This window comes from Hyperolius riggenbachi, chromosome 1 (assembly GCF_040937935.1).
Source record: "Hyperolius riggenbachi isolate aHypRig1 chromosome 1, aHypRig1.pri, whole genome shotgun sequence".
NCBI classification, from domain to species: domain Eukaryota; kingdom Metazoa; phylum Chordata; class Amphibia; order Anura; family Hyperoliidae; genus Hyperolius; species Hyperolius riggenbachi.
This window is the reverse complement of record NC_090646.1, coordinates 606,347,711-606,368,505: the sequence shown is the minus strand read 5'-3', so window position 1 is coordinate 606,368,505 and position 20,795 is coordinate 606,347,711. Positions and strand designations below refer to the sequence as shown.

The 20,795-nt window shown below is 49.4% G+C and overlaps 1 protein-coding gene across 1 annotated transcript; it reads right to left on the bottom strand.

The window, feature by feature from the left end:
• Positions 1 to 16,863: 16,863 nt before the first annotated feature.
• LOC137542138 (paraneoplastic antigen Ma2 homolog) lies at positions 16,864 to 18,030 on the bottom strand. Its single transcript, XM_068263872.1, has one exon. The coding sequence runs from the start codon at positions 18,028 to 18,030 to the stop codon at positions 16,864 to 16,866; it is 1,167 nt and encodes a 388-aa protein (XP_068119973.1).
• Positions 18,031 to 20,795: the final 2,765 nt, after the last annotated feature.

Genomic DNA, 20,795 nt, shown 5'->3' with positions numbered 1-20,795 from the left:
TCTGACTGCGCTCGCTCTCTCTTCTTCCAGATCCTCTGAGATGCTTGCTGGGGGCTGAGAAAGAGGTTGGGCATATGGCAAGACTGACGTGGTTAGCATCAAAGCGCATTGATAGGAAAGGAATACTAATGTGATCTATCCACCCACCCCCTACTGTTTATATACTTATTCAATCAAACGCTCAAGAACATCAATGGGAATATTACTTCATATGGTTTCTATTATAAGACAGCCCCCCCCCCCCCCAAAAAAAAGAGGGTCTTTAGAATAGTACACGCAGCTACATAGGGGCTGATTCACACTCACACTTTATCTCTCCTTAACTGCCTTAGCACATTGTTTATCTCTCCTTATTTGACTTAACTCCTCCATCAATGCAGCCACAGCAGGCCAGTCACTGCCGCTCCACCATTCATGCGGCCACAGCAGGCCTTTCTCTGCCGCTCCACCATCCATGCGGTCACAACAGGCCGGTCTCTGCTGCTCCTCCATCCATGCGGCCACAGCAGGCCAGTGTCTGCCACTCCTCCATCCATGTGGCCACAGCAAGCCAGTGTCTGCCACTCCTCCATCCATGTGGCCACAGCAGGCCAGTCTCTGCTGCTCCTCAATCCATGCAGCCACAGCAAGTCAGTCTCTGGCGCTCCTCCATGCATGCGGCCACAGCAGGCCAGTCTCTGCTGCTCCTCAATCCATACGGCCACAACAGGCCAGTCTCTGCTGTTCCTCCCAAATATAAATATCCAATGGGCTCGCACACTGTTAGATACCAAATCCAGTTTATTCGATTACGTGACACACCATTGCAAAAACCAACAAATCGTTTCGGGGCCCCTCAGGGTCCCCTTTGTCAAGGTAACAGTACAGAATGGTAACGATAATCAATCCATGCGGCCACAGCAGGCCAGTCTCTGCTGCTCCTCCATCCATACGGCCACAGCAGGCCAGTCTCTGCTGCTCCTCCATCAACGTGGCCACAGCAGGCCAGTCTCTGCTGCTCCTCCATCCATACGGCCATAGCAGGCCAGTCTCTGCTGCTCCTCCATCCATACGGCCACAGCAGGCCAGTCTGTGCCGCTCCTTCATTCATGCAGCCACAGCAGGCCAGTCTATGCCACTCCTTCATCCATGTGGCCACAGCAGGTCAGTCTCTGCTGCTCCTCCATCCATGCGGCCACAGCAGGCCAGTCTCTGCCACTCCTCCATCAATGTGGCCACAGCAGGCCAGTCTCTGCCGCTCCTCCATCAATGTGGCCACAGCAGGCCAGTCTCTGCCGCTCCTCCATCCATGCAGCCACAGCAGGCCAGTCTCTGTCGCTGCTCAATCCATGCGGCCATAGTAAGCCAGTCTCTGCTGCTCCTCCATTTATGCGGCCACAGCAGGCCAGTCTATGCCCCTCCTTCATTCATGTGGCCACAGCAGGCCAGTCTCGGCTGCTTCTCCATCCATGCGGCCACAGCAGGCCAGTCTATGCCGCTTCTTCATTCATGTGGCCACAGCAGGCCCTGTCAGACCCTCACAAACCATCATAATACTTTGCACAATAAGGGAAAGAGGCGCCTTGATTTGAATAAAAGCTTTTAAAGCCAGTTTAAAAACGAAAAAGAAAAATTAGGTATCTTACCTCAATGACGAAATCTCTGTAAACTTACAAAAGATTTTTATTTGAGCACAGGCAACACGTTTCGTGGGTCTGAGCCTGCTTCCTCAGGCCGATACAGTGCCTAGAACAGCAGGAAGAGTTCCTCAATAATATACATACATATACATATTTCATAAAAAATTATAAAAATAATAACGGTCAGAGTACATATATAAATGAATACATAGCGTAACATGATTTAATTTGGCAGATTTATCCATGCCCTAATAGTTGATTCCATGCTGTGCATATGCAAACGCATATGTATGCGCACGCACACACACACCAAAGAGATCACACTACTGTGTTTCATATCTAAGAGCAAACTTGATAAATATATATATATTTATATATATACTGTACAGTATAAAGACTCTGTACGAAACCTTGGGGCAGGGCCGGATTTACCATAAGGCACACTAGGCACGTGCCTACAGGCGCCTGATTGGCCAAGGGGCGGGTTTAATTCATGTCCCTTTAAGATGGGAAGTCAGAAAAATCTACACTAATGCCAGCGCCGCCCGCCCGCCTCCTTCTCTTTGTATCACGCCGCCCGCCCGCCTCCTTCTCTTTGTATCACTGTAGTTGCGGCCGCAACTACAGTGAGGGGCGGGCAGCTAGTGACACACACATTCAATCCTTACTGTCGCTCTCCCCGCCCACCGGCAGCCGTAAACATGCCTGCACGCAGCGCTGCAACTTGACAGCAGCTGCTGCGTGTATAGGCGGCGGGGGGCGGCGCGATTGTCTGTCTCTGCTGCTGCCCGCTGGAGCCTTCTCCTGAGGCTCTGACTGATAAACCACGTGGGCAGCGGCATGATCCGGACCCGACCGGTGAAATTATCCTGCCTGCGCCGGTGTGATCAGGGGGACAGAGCGGAGGACAACTCGTGCAGGTGCAGCACAGGTAAGAAGAAGCTCCGCCCCACCGACGCCTCTCTTGTCCATTAAGGCAGGCAGCCGCTCGGCATGTGTTGTGAAGTGACAGGCGGGGAGGAGGCTGAGGAAACATCCCTGTAGGTAGGACTCGGGAGATAGCCCTGCACTGTCTCAGTCTGTCTGTAGTTACAACTCCGCCCCGCCCCCTGTATATACAATCTGGGTCTTGAAGCTGTCTGCACACGTGTGTGACAGACAGAGACAGCAGTATGGTGAAGTAACTTTATTTTTATTTTTTTTTACTGCTACCTGCTTTTATGTGGGGAGGGGGGGGGGATTAGGGTGGAGCCCCGAGGGTGTCTGTGACCGTTAGTGGTATGGGGGGGGGGGGGCGGGTTTGGATACCATCCTGATCCTTTGTGTCTGTTAGTGCTATTGGGGGTGGGGGTCTGTGTGTTTATTGGGGGGGAGGATACCATCCTTTCTGTGCCTCAGTGTGTGTGTTGGTGGTGTGGGGTTATGGGTGGGAGGAGAAGTCTGTGTGTTGGTGGGGGGGGGGGGGGGAGAGAAGAGTCTAATGCTGGGTATACACGGGTCGACCGGCGGCTCGATTAGCCGCCGGATCGACTCCCGCCGTGTCCCCGCAGGCGCTTCCTTATCTTCCGCTCGATTCCCCGCTATTGTCCGCCCGCGGGGATCGAGCCGGGAATCGATCCGGCGGGTCATCGGACCTGTCGGAAATTATCAATCGAGCCATCAGCGGCTCAATTGATAAAAAAGTAAATAAAAACAACTGTGTATGCTCGGCATAAGTCTGTGTGTTGCTTGGTTGGGTGGGTTTATGTGGGGTGGGGGAGAGATAAGGGTCTATCACCCTGATTCATGAAGCTGTGGAGCTACATGATAGCAGCCAAGCTAAAATCAGGGCTGCACGCTACGCGCAGTCGTGCTGTATAACGTGCCTTCCTTAGTTACTCGCCCTGTTTATATAGTAATGCGCGCTCCTAGGTGTTGTACTTCACTAACGCAGCCACTACTATGTTTAATTAACATCGAAGTATGAAGTATCGCAACCACTTCACAGCACCCTGGAACGTGCATTGCTATGTCAACAGGGCGCGTAACTAAGGAAGGCCGCTACACAGCACGACCGCCAATAGCATGCAGCCCAGTATATAGCTTGTGCTGCTGTCATGTAGCTCATGCTGCTATAGCAGCGCAGCTTCATGAATCAAGTCCTATGTCTGCACATTGGTGGTGTGGGTTTATTGGGGGGGAAGGGTTTGTGTCTGTGTGTTAGTGGTGTGGTGTGGGTCAATATTGTAAGGCTTTTTTCAAACTACAAACATTTATACTTACCTAGGTTAAAGCCACGATTGGGCTTAGTCGCTCACCATTGCACGTGTGTGAGTCGGCCACAGTTTCGCATGAGTAGTAGTCCCAAACTACTGGACTGGATAGTGAAGGAACGGACAGGACCAGGAGGACGCAATGGAGCCCGTGGCCTGCCAAGGGCTGGAGGAAGCCCCATGTATATATAAATGCTTGTCGTTAGAAATTCTAAATTTTTCCTTTAATGTGTACCCCCATAAATCATGTCATTTGAAGGAAACCAGAGACGATATATGCTGCAGATTTTATACTTACCCGGGGCTTACTTCATCCCCATAAGCACGTCCGAGTCCCTCCCGCGGTCTGCTGTTCAGCCGCAATCAGCACCGTTAAAGGGTGGAGGAGGTATAGAGGCTGCCTTATTTATTTCCTTTTAATCAATACCAGTTGCCTGGCAGCCCTGCTGGTCTATTTCTCTGCAGTAGTATCTGAATAACACCAGAAACAAGCATGCAGCTAGTCTTGTCAGATCTGACTTTAAAGTCTGAAACACCTGATCTGCTGCATACTTGTTCAGGGGCTGTGGCTAATAGTATTAGAGGCAGAGGAACATCAGGGCTGCCAGGCAACTGGTATTGCTTAAAAGGAAATAAATATGGCAGCCTCCGTATACCTCTTACTTCAGTTCCTCTTTAACTGGCTCAGTCGCATCACTCGGGGTCTTCTGCGCATACCGGGGCTGATTGTGTGAACAGCAGACCCCGGGAGGACAGCAAGGGACGTGCTTATGGGACTGGAGGAAGCCCCAGGTAAGTATCAAATCTGCAGTATAAATCCTCTCTGGTTTCCTTTGAATGGCATGGTTTATGGGGTGTGGGGGTATAGAATTATTATTGTCCAGGCCACAGTCTGCCTGGGGGGGAGGGTATTACCTAGGCCAGGGTCTGCTTAGGACCAGTGATCTAGGGAAGAAGGAGGGTCCCACAGGAAGTGAGCTTTATGAGAGAGGGGTTCTTGTCTAGGCTGCAAGCAGACAGGGTGGCACACAAAGGACTGACCCTGCTACCTGCCATTAGCATGTGTTTACGAGCAGACGCTGGCTGGCCCCCATGTTGATTGTGCCCTCTCTAGCTTTATTAAAGCCTGTGTCGCCTATCTTTGCTGCTGTATGGGTAACGCTCTCATACACAAATTAAGGCGACACAGGCTTCAATAAAGCGGGAGAGGACACACACAGTTGGGATAGAGCAAGAGGTGCATATGGACAGTCCAGCTAGTGTTTTCCTGGATATTTGCACTCATGACAGGCAGCTGGGCCGGTCTTTTGTGCACCACCCTGTACTGTATAAAGGCAAGGGAAGGGGTTGTTGTCTAGGCCACAGTAAAATTTGCATCAACTGACCATCCATATTGCCTACCACCACCTTCCTATCACTAGAATCTACCTATCTCTAAAATCTACTTATTATTACCTGCCTGTGATTAGAAACTATTTGTCACAATTTATGTGTATTTAGTAACATTTCCTTGTGATTTGTATTATTTTCTGCTTGTTGGTAATATTGGCCTATATTTGGTAAATTATGTGTGTCATTAGTAATATTTACATATTGTTGGTATTCTTTACTTGTTTTTGGTAATACCTGTATTACTTTGTGTGATTTTTTATTTGATAAGAAAAGGGGTGTGGTCTGGGCGTGGTCTATATGGATGGGCGGGGTTTAGGGCGCCAGAACTTCTGTGCCTATAGGCTCCTGAGCTGTAAATCCGGCCCTGCCTTGGGGTGATCCTGGATGGAAATCTAAAACTCAAACAGCAGATATCAGCTGTCGTCAAGTCTTCCTTCTTCCATCTAAGAAATATAGCTAAAATCAAACACCTTATCCCAGCTGAAGACCTACCTGCCCTGGTTCACGCATTTGTATCCTCCCGCCTAGACTACTGCAATGCCCTGTTCATCGGATCTACAGATAAGTTTCTGCGCCCCTTATAGCTAGTACAGAATGCTGCAGCCAGACTCCTAGCCAATGCCCCCCGCAGCTCACACATCACCCCAGTACTGCAAACTCTTCACTGGTTGCCAGTAAAATGGAGAATCAATTTTAAGATCTGCCTGCTGACATTCAAGGCTCTACACCACATGGGACCCAAATACATAGCGGATCTATTGGAACTTTATGCCCCTCCACGCACCCTCCGCTCTGCCAACAAGATGAAGCTGGTTATTCCCAGGATACACTTAACATTTGGTGCTCGGGCCTTTTCCTATGCAGCCCCTACTCTATGGAACTCTCTTCCACAATCAGTACGAGAGGCTCCTTCTCTGGACAGCTTTAAAAAAAAGGCTAAAAACTCACCTCTTTTCCCGAGCCTTTGAGACTGCATAATGCAGGGTCACAGCGCTTTGAGTCCCCAGGGAGAAAAGCGCTATATAAATATTATTGTTATTGTTATATATGGAAAAAATATTTAGCAAATATGATATCCGTATGGAAAAAAGTAGGAAAACATGTTTTTATTGAATATTGTGTCAGGGTTTTATACCGCTTTAAATGTCCCTTTAACTTCTACTTTTTTCTCATCTATTTGCAGATGGTTCATTAGAGCAGATGACATAACTTTATTTTTTATGTTACGGTAAGCAGTAGACCAGCTTTGGCACTTTCTTGTTTGACATTCATAACTAGGCTCTTTAATTCTTCCTCAGGCTCTGTTCCCACCTGTAGCCGAATCATGCGTGGCCAGCAGGAACAGACAGTGTAGTGTCTGCTCCAATGGTCTGCCATGGTCCAGCTGGAGCCCAGGGGGGAAGCGTTGTCCCGATAGGCTATATGGGGGAATGCATTTACCTGTCCAGGATTATCGTGGACTGCACAGAAGAACGGTCTGTTTACCACAGCAGATCCCATGGATCCGTTGCTGTGTGAGAAGTGCAAATGGCTCCTACTTACAAAATAGAAGCAGTTCATTGTCCCTTTAGCAATGAGGGGAGAATGGACACAAAATGTCAGTTCTCTGCTCTAGTGGGAACACAGCCTTAGCCATACGAGTGGTTTCATCAGCATTTCTCTCATTGTTAATATTCTTGCCCGCTATTTTAATTCCAGCATGTGACTCATCCAAACCAGCTTTCTGCATTACATGTTCAGCATACAAAATATCTCACAACTTTTTGAGATAAGAAAGAGGGACACTTAAGCCACACCTCTGCCACACCCCTAGTCACACATGCATAAAGATTTCAAAAGAATAATATGGTGTTTTATAATATAAACCACACTGATCATTTCTATCCTGATTCATTTACCTTCATATTAACATTTGGAAATAAGAAATATATAAATTTAAAGGATGGGAATAAAGTTTAGAGTCAATAAACACATTTTACAGCAAAATCTTATATTTACATAGATCTGTACATCAGTCCTGAAAGAGGGACAAATGAGGAAGAAAGAGGGACAGGGTCCCCAAAGAGGGGCCGTCCCTCCAAAAGAGGGGCAGTTGGGAGCTGTGATACAAGTGAAATAAATAAGGAGACAATATGCAACCTTGTTGCACTCATTTATTAATTGTGAATCAGTCTGTTATTCCATACTCTGTTCTAACTGTCGGTTCTTGGTTTTCATATAGATTCCCCAAAAGGCAGATGAGGTGGCCTGGTATCCCCATTTCCATGAGAATCTGCCACAGTCTGTTATAATCAACACATCAAGATAGACTCTGGCTACTGCCGGTCAATCAAGCTGAAGTTGAAGGGAAACACCTGGGAAAACAGATATTTTGAACTTCAACTTTCAGGGCTGGAACTCACTAGAGCGCTTTTTTGAGCGTTTAGGGATCGCTTTAAATCGCTAGCGCTTTCCCTAAATGCTCTGCCAATGTAAAAAAAGGTGATAAATTCCACAGTAGCGTTTGCGATTAGCAAAATCGCAATTGCAGGACATGCAGCATTTTTGGAACATTTGCGCTTCAATGTAAAGTATTGAAGCGCTGGCAAATCGCTCATTATTATTATTATTATTATTAAGTATTTATATAGCGCCGACATATTACGCAGCGCTGTACAGTGTATATATATATATATCTTGTCACTAACTGTCCCTCAAAGGAGCTCACAATCTAATCCCTACCATTGCCATATGTCTATATTATGTAGTGTAAGTACTGTAGTCTAGGGCCAATTTTTTTAGGGGGAGCCAATTAACTTATCCGTATGTTTTTGGAATGTGGGAGGAAACCGGAGTGCCCGAAGGAAACCCACGCAGACACGGAGAGAACATACAAACTCTTTGCAGATAGTGCCCTGGCTGGGATTCGAACCAGGGACCCAGCGCTGCAAGGCGAGAAAGCTAACCACTACGCCACCGTGCTGCTCATGAATCGCTACACATACTAATAGCGAAGATCCCATATGGATCAAGTCGTCAAGGTTTGATTACGTTATTCCTCAAATTGTTAAGAGAATTCTAAAGTTCAAAGCTCCACAGGAAGTGCCCATCCTGAGAGATAACACGCCATGGGACAGATGGGTACAGGTTTTGACACAAGATCACACTTTGTTACAAAGGTTAAACGAACAGAACACTAAACTAGAGGTGATATTTTACCATGATCAATGAGATCTTAAAGAGGTTGAACACAAATACAATAAGGTGAGTTCCAGTCTGACCTGGTGGAAAAGGTTTCTGGTGTTGTTCCAGGGACACTCTGACTGGGCCTTCGCAGTTCAACACTTTTTTCTTCACCCACTGGTCGTAATGATGGGGATTACAATCATAGGCATTATTACACAGGTGAGTTTGTGTGTGAAATTACACAAACAAATCAACATGGTTAAGTGATTGGTGTCAGATAAACAATCTAAGAAGCCAATATCCAAGCTAAGTTACATTATACAAGGTTAGATTTCTAACTTTTAGCAGTACCTATGATGGAGCTGATTGCTTGAAGGTTTTTCTTTAGAAGACACCTGGCACTGCTCCTTTGCTTAACGGACAAACAAGTTTCACTTTTCCATGGACATGCAAGTTTGTAAGTGATACGTATGCTGAGAGTTCGGTCAATAGGGACCTAGAAGTAGGAAATTCCCAGAGAGCCAGGTTAAAAGGAGTCCAAGAGGTCTTGCTCTTTCTCCCAGGGACAACCACCTAGAGCAGAGAGAGTGTGTGAGCACGAGCATTAGTGAAACATAAAAACAGAATAATAGGTGCTGTCTGAACCAGAGGTGAGGGATCAAGTCTTTTCAGGGGGGTTGTTAGAATTTAAGTATGATATGCTTGAATTTGGAGGCCTCAGTAACTTTACATAACTGGTTTAGTAAAAGAACTTGCTCTGCAGAGTGTCTCTCTTTAACCACTTGAGGACTACGGTGTTAAACCCCCCCTAGTGACCAACTCATTTTTACTTAATTGGGCCACTGCAGCTTTAAGGCAAAGCTGCAGGGCTGCACAACACAGCACACAAGTGATCCCCCCCCCCCTTTCACCCCAACAACATTTTTCCCCCACCAACAGAGCTCTCTGTTGGTGGGGTCTGATCGCTCCCCTATGTTTGTTTTTTTTTTTTTTTTTATGTAAATATTTTTATTATTATTTTTTAAATAAAAAAACATATTTCTTTAAATGTTTTCCCTCCCTCCGTCCCCCAGTCAGCCAATCACTGCGATCGGCTATGATAGGCTTCAGCCTATCACCAGCTATCGCTTCTGTGTCACCCAGGGGGACAGCCAGGCTGTCCGCTCGGAGATTGAAGGCGGGGTGGAGCTCCGCCCCCCACAAGCAGGAGATGCGCACGAAGCATGCACGCGAACTTCTGCTAGCCCCATAGACGGCCGTTCACGGCAAACGACGTGGAGCGGTCCTGGGGCTGCCGCTCTGCTCACACCAATTGGCATGGAGCAGTCGGCAAGTAGTTAGAGAGAATTTCTCTTGGAAAGAAATAAAGGCATTTCTGGAAGCACCATGTTCAGTAGAACATTGTGCTGTGACTCCACATGGCCGTAGAATAGATATCAAGCTCTAGATCAGGCTTTCTCAACCAGGGTTCCCTGGAACCCCAGGGCTCCTTGAGTACTCTGCAGGGGTTCCTTGGCATTTTCCCCCATTGTGGGGATGTATAATGAAGCTCACTATAATAGGTGGTACTGTAACAAGAAGCACTAAATTGGGGGCTTAGGAGGCAGTATGAGTGGCAGTGTAATAGGGGTAGTGAAATAAACAGCCACACATACTTTTAAAGACCACGCCTCCTGCAAAATAAATGTAGGGGTTCCTCGAGATCAAAAAATAGTTTGCAGGGGTTCCTTGAGATCCAAAAGCTATTTGCAGGGTTCCTCCAGGGTAGAAAGGTTGAGAAAGGCTGCTCTAGATGTACGGGCCGTGTGGGGTAAACATCGAGTGTTTTCATTGTAGCACTGACTCCCACAGGAGCTGCTGTAAGAGTTGGGTTCTCCTACTGTCCCCAGTGATGACCCGTCCTGTGAAAGAACCCTTTAATACTCCGACACACCAATAACTATAAGGGGTTTTATTAGGGGCAGACAAGATGCCCTGTGAGAAGGGTGTGGGCAAATAGGATTCACAATGGTATAGGGGTACAATGGCATCAGATAAAAGCAACAGCTTAGTGACAATGGGTTAGTGAAGCAGAAACAGCAGTTCAATAGTGCAACAGTCATAAATAGAGTTTGTTCCCCTGTCCACCCGTGAAGAGACGCTGCACCTTAATGCACTGGGTGAGAGAGAGACAGACTGCTGTACAATTCTTTACAATCAAACAGGCAAATAGTTATATGCAATTCACACAAATAGCAGAGGAGGTGCAACTAGCTACTGCACTTAGCTAAAACATTTCAAACCCTGACTAACCACTGGCCAGTGGTGAAACTGCTATAAAGTCTGCTAGCGATGGGGCCCATTCAAGTTAAAGTTGGAGCGCTCAGACCTTCAAGAGAAGGTATTTGTAATCCACATGGCATGACCAGCTCTCCAAAGGACTCCGAGCTGAGAGGGGCAGGGGCCCCTTCTCGCTTGCCAGGCAAAAGCACAATTAAACCCAAAGTACTGTGGCCACAGGCCCCTCACCCATCTAGTCGCTGCAGCAAGAAACCCTCAGGAATGGCTTGTCCTCTGGGCTGGGTGAGATGATTCCTCCTGTCTGGTCGCTGGTGGCTTGTTTCGAATCCAACTCCTGCGATCCTGGCTTAATCGCCTCAATTGGAGCCTGGTTGTACTCCTCCTTCTGCCCTGGTCCGTTCCTCTGAACCACACGAAGATCCTTTACGCAGAGGCTGGTCCAGAGAGATCTACATCTCTCCAGCTTCTTGCCTTTTGTCCCCCTGTCCTTTGTTCTCTCTCTTCCCTTCCCCCATCACCCCCCTTTGTCCACTTCCTTTAGCTCTGAAAGAGGGGTCAGGTTTCCATCGTGTGGTGGGTATAAATATTGCAGTCTCAATCCACTGATGTTACACTCTCCCCCCACTGAAAGTCTTTGGTCCCCAAAGAACAAAGTTTTAACTACAAATTAACTTAATACCTACATGTAACTAGGTAACTGAAGCTATCCTGAGTTGTGGGCAGTGGGACTTCCCACCATGGTGTGTCGGGTACAGGGCAGGAGGTATCACACACTGGTACAGTGGTCTGATGGACTTGTGTCTCAGTAGATCTGCAGACGGTGGTGATGGCTTCTTCAGAACTGTTTCCTCTGGAGTCATATGTCAACCTCAGGGGAGGTTTGATCTGTCGCTTGGTTCTCTGCTCCATAGGCTCTAGGGGTTCTCTGGCAGGGAATTCAGTTACAACCTCTCTCGCGGGGGATTCTGTTACAATCTCCCGAGGTGGCATTGATGAGGTCTCAGCAATAGTTTGGGTCTCTCCTTCCTCTTCAGGCTCAGTGGGTACCTGTTCTGGCCCCTCCTCAACCTGGGCCCGTGGTATGAATTCTTGTGCATCAGCTCTTAATGGCCTAGAGTAGGTGTCCTCTATAGGCGGTGTGGAAACAATGGGGTCAAACCGCCACAGCCATTCCATCTCCAGGTCCTCTTCCTCGTCATCCTCTTCTTCCTCTGCAGTAGAAGGCAATTGTGACCGAGTTACTGGGGTTCGTTTAGGCAGGGATGGTTCACGTGGAGGGGGCACCCGCACTGTTTCATTCAGTGGTAGAAGGTGATTGCGGTGCCAAGTCTTCAAGGGCCCTGTCTTCCCCTCTGGACGGAGCTGATACACTGGAAGGCCGGGCAACCGTGCACAAACAATGTATGGCTGTGAGCTCCACCGGTCAGCTAACTTCTGCTTCCCATGAAGGCCCAGGTTCCTCAATAACACCCGGTCACCTGGTTGTAAGTCATGGACCCGAACCCTCAGATCATATCTTCTCTTGTTTTGCTGTTCACGAATATTGGAAGCACTTTGGGCCTTTTCATAGGCAGTTTTCAGGTTCCTACGAAGTCGGTCAACATAGCCTTTATGAGATGCAGCTGAAGTCCCATCAGTGGAGATGCCAAAGGCAAGATCCACTGGTAGTCGAGCTTCTCTCCCAAACATTAGCATGTAAGGTGAATATCCTGTTGTATCATGCTTTGTGCTGTTGTATGCATGGACCACTGCTGAGACATATTTACTCCAGTGCTGCTTCTTTTCAGAGGTAAGTGTCCCTAACATATTCAAAAGTGTGCGATTGAACCGCTCGGGTTGCGGATCGCCCTGGGGGTGGTAAGGAGTAGTCAGTGACTTTTGCACCCCCAGCACTTGCAATAACTCTTTGATGAGTTTACTCTCAAAGTCTCGACCTTGGTCTGAATGAAGCTGCTGCGGTAGACCATAATGGACAAAGAACTTCTCTACTAGGACTTTTGCTACTGTGGAAGCTTTTTGGTCCCTTGTGGGGAAAGCTTGGGCGTATCGGGTGAAGTGATCAGTCACCACTAGTGTTGGGCGAACACCTGGATGTTCAGGTTCGGGAAAGTTCGCCGAACATGGCCGCGATGTTCGGCATGTTCGGGCCGAACCCCGAACTCCCCGAACATCCCGCTTTTGGGGGCCCTATGGGGTCGCAGGCATAAGGGGGGAGCATGCCCCGATCGCGGGGGGGTCGGAAATTCCCCCCACCCCCTCCGCTAGCGCTCCCCCCTCTGCCCGCTTCCCCATACAAAAGTTTAATGAAGTAAAACAGTACCGGTCTGGTGGTAGTGGGTGGCTGGCAGTGGGCGGCACTGTTTAGTGAGTGACTGAGGAGGAGGAGTCCGGAGAGTGACGCGTTGAGGGAGGCCGGGCAGCGGGCGGTTCAGCAGTAGTACGGTACTACTGCTGAACCGCTCGCTGCCCGGCCTCCCTCAACGCGTCACTCTCCGGACTCCTCCTCCTCAGTCACTCACTAAACAGTGCCGCCCACTGCCAGCCACCCACTACCACCAGACCGGTACTGTTTTACTTCATTAAACTTTTGTATGGGGTAGCGGGCAGAGGGGGGAGCGCTAGCGGAGGGGGTGGGGGGAATTTCCGACCCCCCCCGCGATTGGGGCATGCTCCCCCCTTATGCCTGCGACCCCATAGGGGGGCAGTATTCGGCCGAACAGGGCCCTGTTCGGCCGAACAGGGGCCCTGTTCGGCCCTGTTCGCGGCCATTTAGTAGTTCGGGGCGAACCCGAACTTAAAAGGCCGAACACCATCAGGTGTTCGGCCGAACTCGAACATCACCCGAACAGGGTGATGTTCTGCAGAACCCGAACAGTGGCGAACACTGTTTGCCCAACACTAGTCACCACTAAGATACTTCCTTGTCCGCTCATATCTGGTTTCAGGCACAGGAAATCCATGCATACCAACTCCATGGGGCCTTGGCTCTGTAGGTGGCCCATTGGGGCAGATCTAGTGGGCAAGGTCTTTCGCTGTATACAGCGCAGACATGAGTGACAGTAGCTTTCTATTTCAGCTCTCATACATGGGCCAGTAGAATCTATCTTTGACTAGGCCGAGAGTCCTCTCTGCTCCCAAATGACCATGGTCATCATGCAAGGCCACTAGTATTGTCTCTCTGTGTTTTTCAGGAAGGAATAACTGCCACTTTTCTTCCAGATCATCAACAGGAACTCTACGGTAGACCAGTCCATCTCGGAGCTGTAGCCGATTCCATTCTCTGTAAACCATCTTGGCCTTCTCAACAGATTCAGTTTGCAGGAGCTCTGGTCGTTGGCTTTCTAGGGCCTCCAGGGTCAGTCGGCAGAGGGGATCTTCTGACTGGTCCTGCTTCAGATCCTTTTTTCTGAGGATGGGCAAGCTCCCATCCTTCAATTGGGTCAGGTTGCAGTAGAGTTTGGGGACCCCTTTTGTACTGACTCCAACAACTTCAGCCCCTGTCACTCCTCTGACCCAATGTTCTGCCCCCTGGCACAAGGCTTGTATCCCTTCTGGGGTCAGCTGAGTCCAGTCTCTTTCCGAAGCTCCAGTGTTATGAGGCCTTCTGGACAGGGCATTAGCATCTCTGTTCCCCACTCCTGGTCGATACTTCAAGCTGAAGCGGAACTCAGCCAGTGCAGTTAGCCACCTGTGTCCTGTAGCATCTAACTTAGCAGTAGTGAGGATGTAGGTGAGTGGGTTGTTGTCTGTCTTGACTACAAACTCAGCCCCATACAGGTAGTCCCTGAGCTTGTCTACTACTGCCCATTTAAGAGCCAAGAACTCCAGCTTGTGGGTAGGATAGTTCTTCTCAGATGGGGAGAGACTCCGACTCACATAAGCAACAGGTCTTAGATGCCGTTCATGCTCTTGGTACAGCACTCCACCGAGCCCTTCTCTACTAGCATCCACATGCAGTTCATAAGGAAGAGTAGGATCAGCATAGGCTAGGACTGGGGCATGGGTTAGACTCCACTTCAGCTGCTGAAATGCTTCCTCACAACGATCGGACCACTCTTCCTGTATTGACTCTTGAGGTCTTCTGGGCCCTTTAGCTGATTGAGCCTTGTCTGAAAGTTTCGAGTGACTTTCCTCACCTTCATTCTTTAAGAGCTCAGTAAGGGGTTGGGCCATCTTGGCAAAACCCTCCACAAATCTTCGGTAATAGGAGCAAAACCCCAGGAATGATCTCAATCCGGCTACATCTTGCGGTCTAGGCCAATTGAACACAGCTTCCAGCTTCTTGGGGTCTGTGGCCACGCCTTCAGCTGAGACTACATGCCCCAGATAGGTGACAGACGGTTGGCAAAACTGGCACTTCTCAAGGGACAGTTTCAGTCCTTCTTCCTGAAGTCGACTCAGTACTTTCTCCAGCCTTTGCTCATGCTCCTCCAGTGTTCTTCCAAAGACAATCACGTCATCCAGATACACCAAGACTTCTAGCAGATGCATGTCTCCCACTGTGCGCTCCATCAGCCTCTGGAAGGTTGCAGGCGCTCCTGAAAGACCTTGAGGCATTCTTTCAAATTCGTAGAACCCCAAAGGGCAGATAAAAGCGGTCTTCTCTTTGTCATCGGGGTGCATGGGAATTTGGTAATACCCACTGCGCAAATCCAGTACACTGAACCACTTAGCTCCTGTTAGGCAATGTAGGGCATCTTCTATTCGTGGGGTTGTGTACTGATCTGGGATGGTACGACGGTTAAGAGTGCGATAGTCTATGCACATTCGGATGGAACCATCCTTCTTCCGAACCACCACTATGGGAGAGGCATAGGGACTTCGGGATTCACGGATCACTCCAGCTCTCTTCAACTCTGCAATCTGTTCCCTCAAATCTTCCAAATCCCCAAATGGAATCCGACGAGATCTCTCTCTGAAAGGCTTGTCTTCCTGTAGGCGTATGCGATGTTGAGTACTTTTCGCACACCCAACATCAAATTCACTCTTGGAGAATAACTCTTGCTGTTTCAGAAGCAGGGCTTGAATCCTGCTCTTCCATTCTGGAGATATCGGGGAGTCTGCTGGGTAGAAGCAGTCTACAGGGATTCCATCTTCTGCTCCCCCCACTGAAAGGGATGGCGAAATTGGGGTGACTGAGCCCACCTGTCCAAGAAGCATCCGGGCTTTAATCCTCACTGGGGAGTCAGTGGTGTTACAAACACTGACGGAGATCTTTCCTTGAGCCTTCTGTAGTGCCTTTGTTGGGATCACTTCAGGGATCAACTCTATCCCGGGGGCTGTCTTCTCTCCAGGGGTGGTTTCTAGCAGGACATGCGGTCCCGGCAGATCCCAGCTCAGTCTTACTGAAGCCTGAAGGCATGCCACTTCCCCTGGTTGCAGCAGTTTCTCCTTCTTCCCCAATCGCCACAATCTTCCTACTCCGTCGGCTGGAGCCCTCTGTTCTTGGACTAAACGTTGGTAGACTGGATGAAGCATGGGGTGCACACCTTCTGGTGGTAGATCATAGCAGGAGGCTATGGGGGTCAAGATTCGTCTTATCAGGTCTGTATTAGTCCCCACAATTAAAGAACTTCTCACTGAACCTGGGGGTCGAGAACATACAATGGCCAAGGTGTCAAAGGTTCCCGGTTGCCCAACAACCAGTGGGTCAAAGGTCAACTTGATCTGCAGATACCCATCATAGGGGAGCTGCTCGGTTCCAATTCCCCAGATCTCTAGGTCTTTTAATTCTCGCAGGGGCAGGTGCTGCAGATACTTATCATAGAAGTCCCGATATAATAAAGTCACTTGTGCACCCGAGTCAAGTAACGCTCTTGTGAAGATGCCCTCTATTTGAACAGGCACCACTGGAGAGGGGCCCACTAAGTTAGCAGGGATTTGCCCAGAAGGAGGTGTACTTGTAGGCCTGGCTGGTTGAGCTTGTACTCCTTTTGGCCTCCTGTTACGCTCTAAGCGATGCTCCTGGTGGCCTTTCTCACATTGATGTGTATTTCTCCCCTGTACACTGGGGCCCATTGCTGAGGGAGGCGTATTTGACTGTCTCTTAGGAATCCGGTGCAATGTCCTACTCAAGGGTTCCTGTACGATTTCCCAGTCAGCCTTTTGATGCGGGCTGGAGCTGTCTGAAGCAAGTGGGCTCCCGGCTTGCTCCTTCACCGGGGCCCTCTGAAGTTTTCCGCTGGCTTGGCAGGTAAAAGATCCTGTAGTGCCTGGCGCACTTCCTCTGTTAAGGTCCGAGAGTGCCGGGGTTTAGGGCATTGGGCTCGGTAATGTCCAGTTTGCCCACAATTAAAGCACTCTACTCCGGCTGAATATCTTCTACTCTTTATTCCTCTGGATAGCGGTGAGCCCTCTGGGGTAGGGTGTGCAATAGCTCTCTGCAGATCAGCCATGGACTGTTGCATCCCTGCCTGAGTCTCTATCACTTGCATCATTGACCTCTGAATCTCAGTAAAAGCTTGTTGTAAAGTGGAATTTGACTGCACCATCTGGGTTATCGCCTGAGTGAGCGCCTCAGCAGTAGAAGGGGTCTTACTGTCCATCTCTCCCGGAGCTTCCAAGGGGGTTCGTGCTAAGTACACAGATGCACTACCACTACTTCGCCCAGAACCAGCAGAGGTGGTCATTTTCTGGGACTTAGCGGACAACAGTGTCTCTTCCTCTCGAATGGCCTTAATCAGTTTTGAGTAGGTGAAAAGGTCACTTCGGTCTCTCATTTGAATTTTCAGCATTATAGGGTCTAAAGGTTGGGCACCTTTTAGGATCTGAGTCAATAAAGCCTCACTCGCATTGTCTTGTGCCATCCCTTTTTTTTGGATTACTTGGTGTAGGATCTTGTCCAGGCGAGTGACAAAGGTGGATAGGCGTTCTCCTTCCTCTTGGTAGGTATGTCCAAACCGATGTATCAAGTCAGCACAACTTTCTATTTGCCCAAAAACTTCACGAAGGGCATCCAGACACTCTGTGGCAGTGCAACCTGGCTGGTCTCTTTTAAGATTCCGGACAACATCTGAAGCAGGGGCACGTAGACTCTCTACAATCCTCTGTCGCTTGACTGTATCTGAGACCTCCCACTCATCTAAGGCCTGTGCAGCCTGGTCTATCCAGGTCTCAAAGTCATCTTCCCCGGATGGGACAGGTATCTGCCCAGAACAAACCCTCAGTTTTCTGTACCCATAACTGATAGGTTGGAATGAATTTGTCACTAAATTTTCCATCAGTTTTCCCATATCAGTGTAGAAGGAAGCGGGTGGATATCCTGGGGTGGTGGGCATAGAGTCAACAGAGGCTGAGCAGACCTCTCTTTTACTTGGTGGCATTTCACTGGAACTGTCTGAGTGGTTGGTTGAGGGACTTGGTCGGATCAACTGAACTTTGATTTCATCCTGTCACAGGAGCTCTAGTGGCTGACCGCACTTAGCCTTCTAAACGATGCCAGCGCACAGATCGTGCGAACTCTGGTCGCCGTCAATGCGCAGGAACCGTTAAGAATTGGCCGCGGACAAACCAGGAGGGCGCCTGTGAGATACGGGTGATTACCACGTCACCTACTGGTTCAGAGTAAACTGCCACCACCGCGGTTACTATGGGACCGTGGGGCCCACTAACTGACTGACTAATCCTGCGAATAAAACGGTTAAACACACGATATTCTGTCTAGCCAACAACAAACAAACAGTAGCGTATCTTCAGAGACCCGGGATCAGTTCTGTGTGTGCTGATAAGCAGGGTAGCGGAAAGTAAATGACTTGGAGAAAGTCGTTTATTCACGCAATATAAATAATTAATATATACAGACAATTTATTAAAAATCACAATTATTAAGACAGTAATAGCCAGTATGAAAAATAAAAGAAGGGAGAAAAAATACTTAGTTCCTGGAAAGATGTCCTTATTGTGGGAAGAATCATAAAGTTCTTGGTTTCAAAGTCCAGAGTTCAGACCAGGTGGATGCCAGCATATCCTCAAGCTGGCATCTCATGAGTTCAAGATGTTTCAGTGTGGAGGACCCTGAGTTTGGCTCCTCTGCCATTCTTATGCCCCTGATTCAGTAGGAGGAAGTGAGGGCGGGCCCACACACCCCCTTAGAACATGAGATGAGTCCTGCCCTTGTCCTGGAGACCAGAAATCATGCCTTAACCATATATGGGCTCTATCTCACAGAACCGTACAGGTCAGGGCAGATTTACTAATATTTTCAGGTCTGCCTCGATGTACCCAGCAGTCTGATACCAAACATGAGGGGTGGGACCCCTGTGGTACCATTAGGGCACTGTTGAACTGCCTAACGGGCAGTCTTTACCTCAGAAGGTTCTGAAATGTTCTCAGAACCAACGCCAGGCAGGGCCCTACCTGCTCTGTTAGTTTGGAGGGTCTGCCAGCCTGGCAACACAGAAAATATGATACATATAGCAGTTTATGGAATATGAGAGACCCCTGGGATTTATACCAGGTCATTCCCAGGCAAAGGTTCTTTGAAGTTGGCAGCAGCAAGCCACATGTCGGCTCCCTGCTGGGAAAAGGAGTCGGAGTGTCTGAGTTTCCTCACTCTAAATTGGTTCTGTCATGGTGTTTGTCACCTTATACCTGATGGATGGGCCATCAGCACAGCTTGAAGCCAGGGACTCTCTGGGCCCAGGCTCATTAGCATATCAAAAGGGCCAACCAGCATTTAGGCTGGGGCTCTCTCTCTGCTGAGAAAAGACTGCAGCTGCCCCTACACACTCAACCCGGATTGTACCGTTTTGAAGCGCAATCGATGCAGGGAATCGAGTGCGATTGCTTTTTCTTCACGGTCGTCCAGGACGCGCCTGCGTCCCCGCAATCGTCCGTGACAGCCCTCCCCCTTGTCCGTGGCTTAGCCACTCATCCGCAAGATGTGTGGCGGCGCCGCTAACCTGGCTGACGGGCCTCGAGTTGCCGGTACGGCGGGAAAACCTATTGGAGCCTGTGGCTCGGTTCCCCTGGACCGGTCGCGGTCTGCTACCCTCAGGGTTGACCCAACATGGACCGTTCTGGACAGGGCGTTTGCGCCACTGCAGTCGGACGTGGTGCCTGCCGGGACTGCTGACAACGGGCAGTGGGTTGGTTAGGTCAACAGCCAGCCCACGCAGGGTTCCCCTGCTGAGTGGCTGTGGACCTAAGGGAACCCCGCGGGAATCCCTGGACCTTCCCAGCTCCTGACAGACGGCACATGCCCTGCAGTAGTTTGCTACATCCCTGTTCATCCGGGGCCAATAAAACTGGTTCCGAATACCGGCGAGTGTCTTGCGGACACCCGAGTGCCCTGTCAGAGGATTACCATGTGCGGATTTCAGCACATGTCCCCTGAACGCACTCGGGACCACAAGCCACTTGGTATTCGCGTGGGATCTACCTGTAGGGGGCTGTACAGACTCACTGTACAGTCTCCCACCTTCCCAGTACACCTTGAAAGCGGCCCCGTCTGCGAGGGGCTCAGCGGCTTGCTGCCTGAGCACCTCCAGGCTTGGGTCACTTTGTAGTGCAGCTGAGAATACGGCGCTGTCAGTTTCAGCCAACTGGCTCATGTCACACGAGGCCAGCGGCTGAAAGGTCTCATCCCTGCGGTCAGAGGAGGGGGAGGAGGCCGGAACCCCCTCCACCTGTTCTGAGCCCAGGTTCTGAGCAGTGCAGCTGCGCGGTACTGCTAGCACCGGTACACTGTCAGAATGGCACAGACGGACAGTACTCAAATCATCATTGCATGCAGTAATGATATTGACAGGTATAGACATTTTTTCATTACAGATAGGTTGTACAGTAAACTCAGGTACAGTTACAGCATCATCACAACAGACAGTCTGTACATCAAACTCAGGTGCCTTTGAAGCAGGCACTATTGAACCTGGTACCCTTGAACTGGGCACATTCAACCCACCTCCCCCTGGTGCTCCCCCAAGTGTATAAAGTACCTGGTGGTGGGTGGAGAGTCCGTCTCCTTCCGTGAGCGACAAGGCGGTCGTGGCAGGTTCATAGTAGGACACAAGCTTGCCCAAATCAGTCCCTAGCAACACAGGGACTGGGAGATCCTTCATAACCCCAACAACCCTTTCGTGGACCCCTC

What these genes read in the sequence shown, in the direction of transcription:
- LOC137542138 (XM_068263872.1), bottom strand. Translation starts at nt 18,030, where the DNA reads ATGCCACCAAGTAAAAGAGAGGTCTGCTCAGCCTCTGTTGACTCTATG.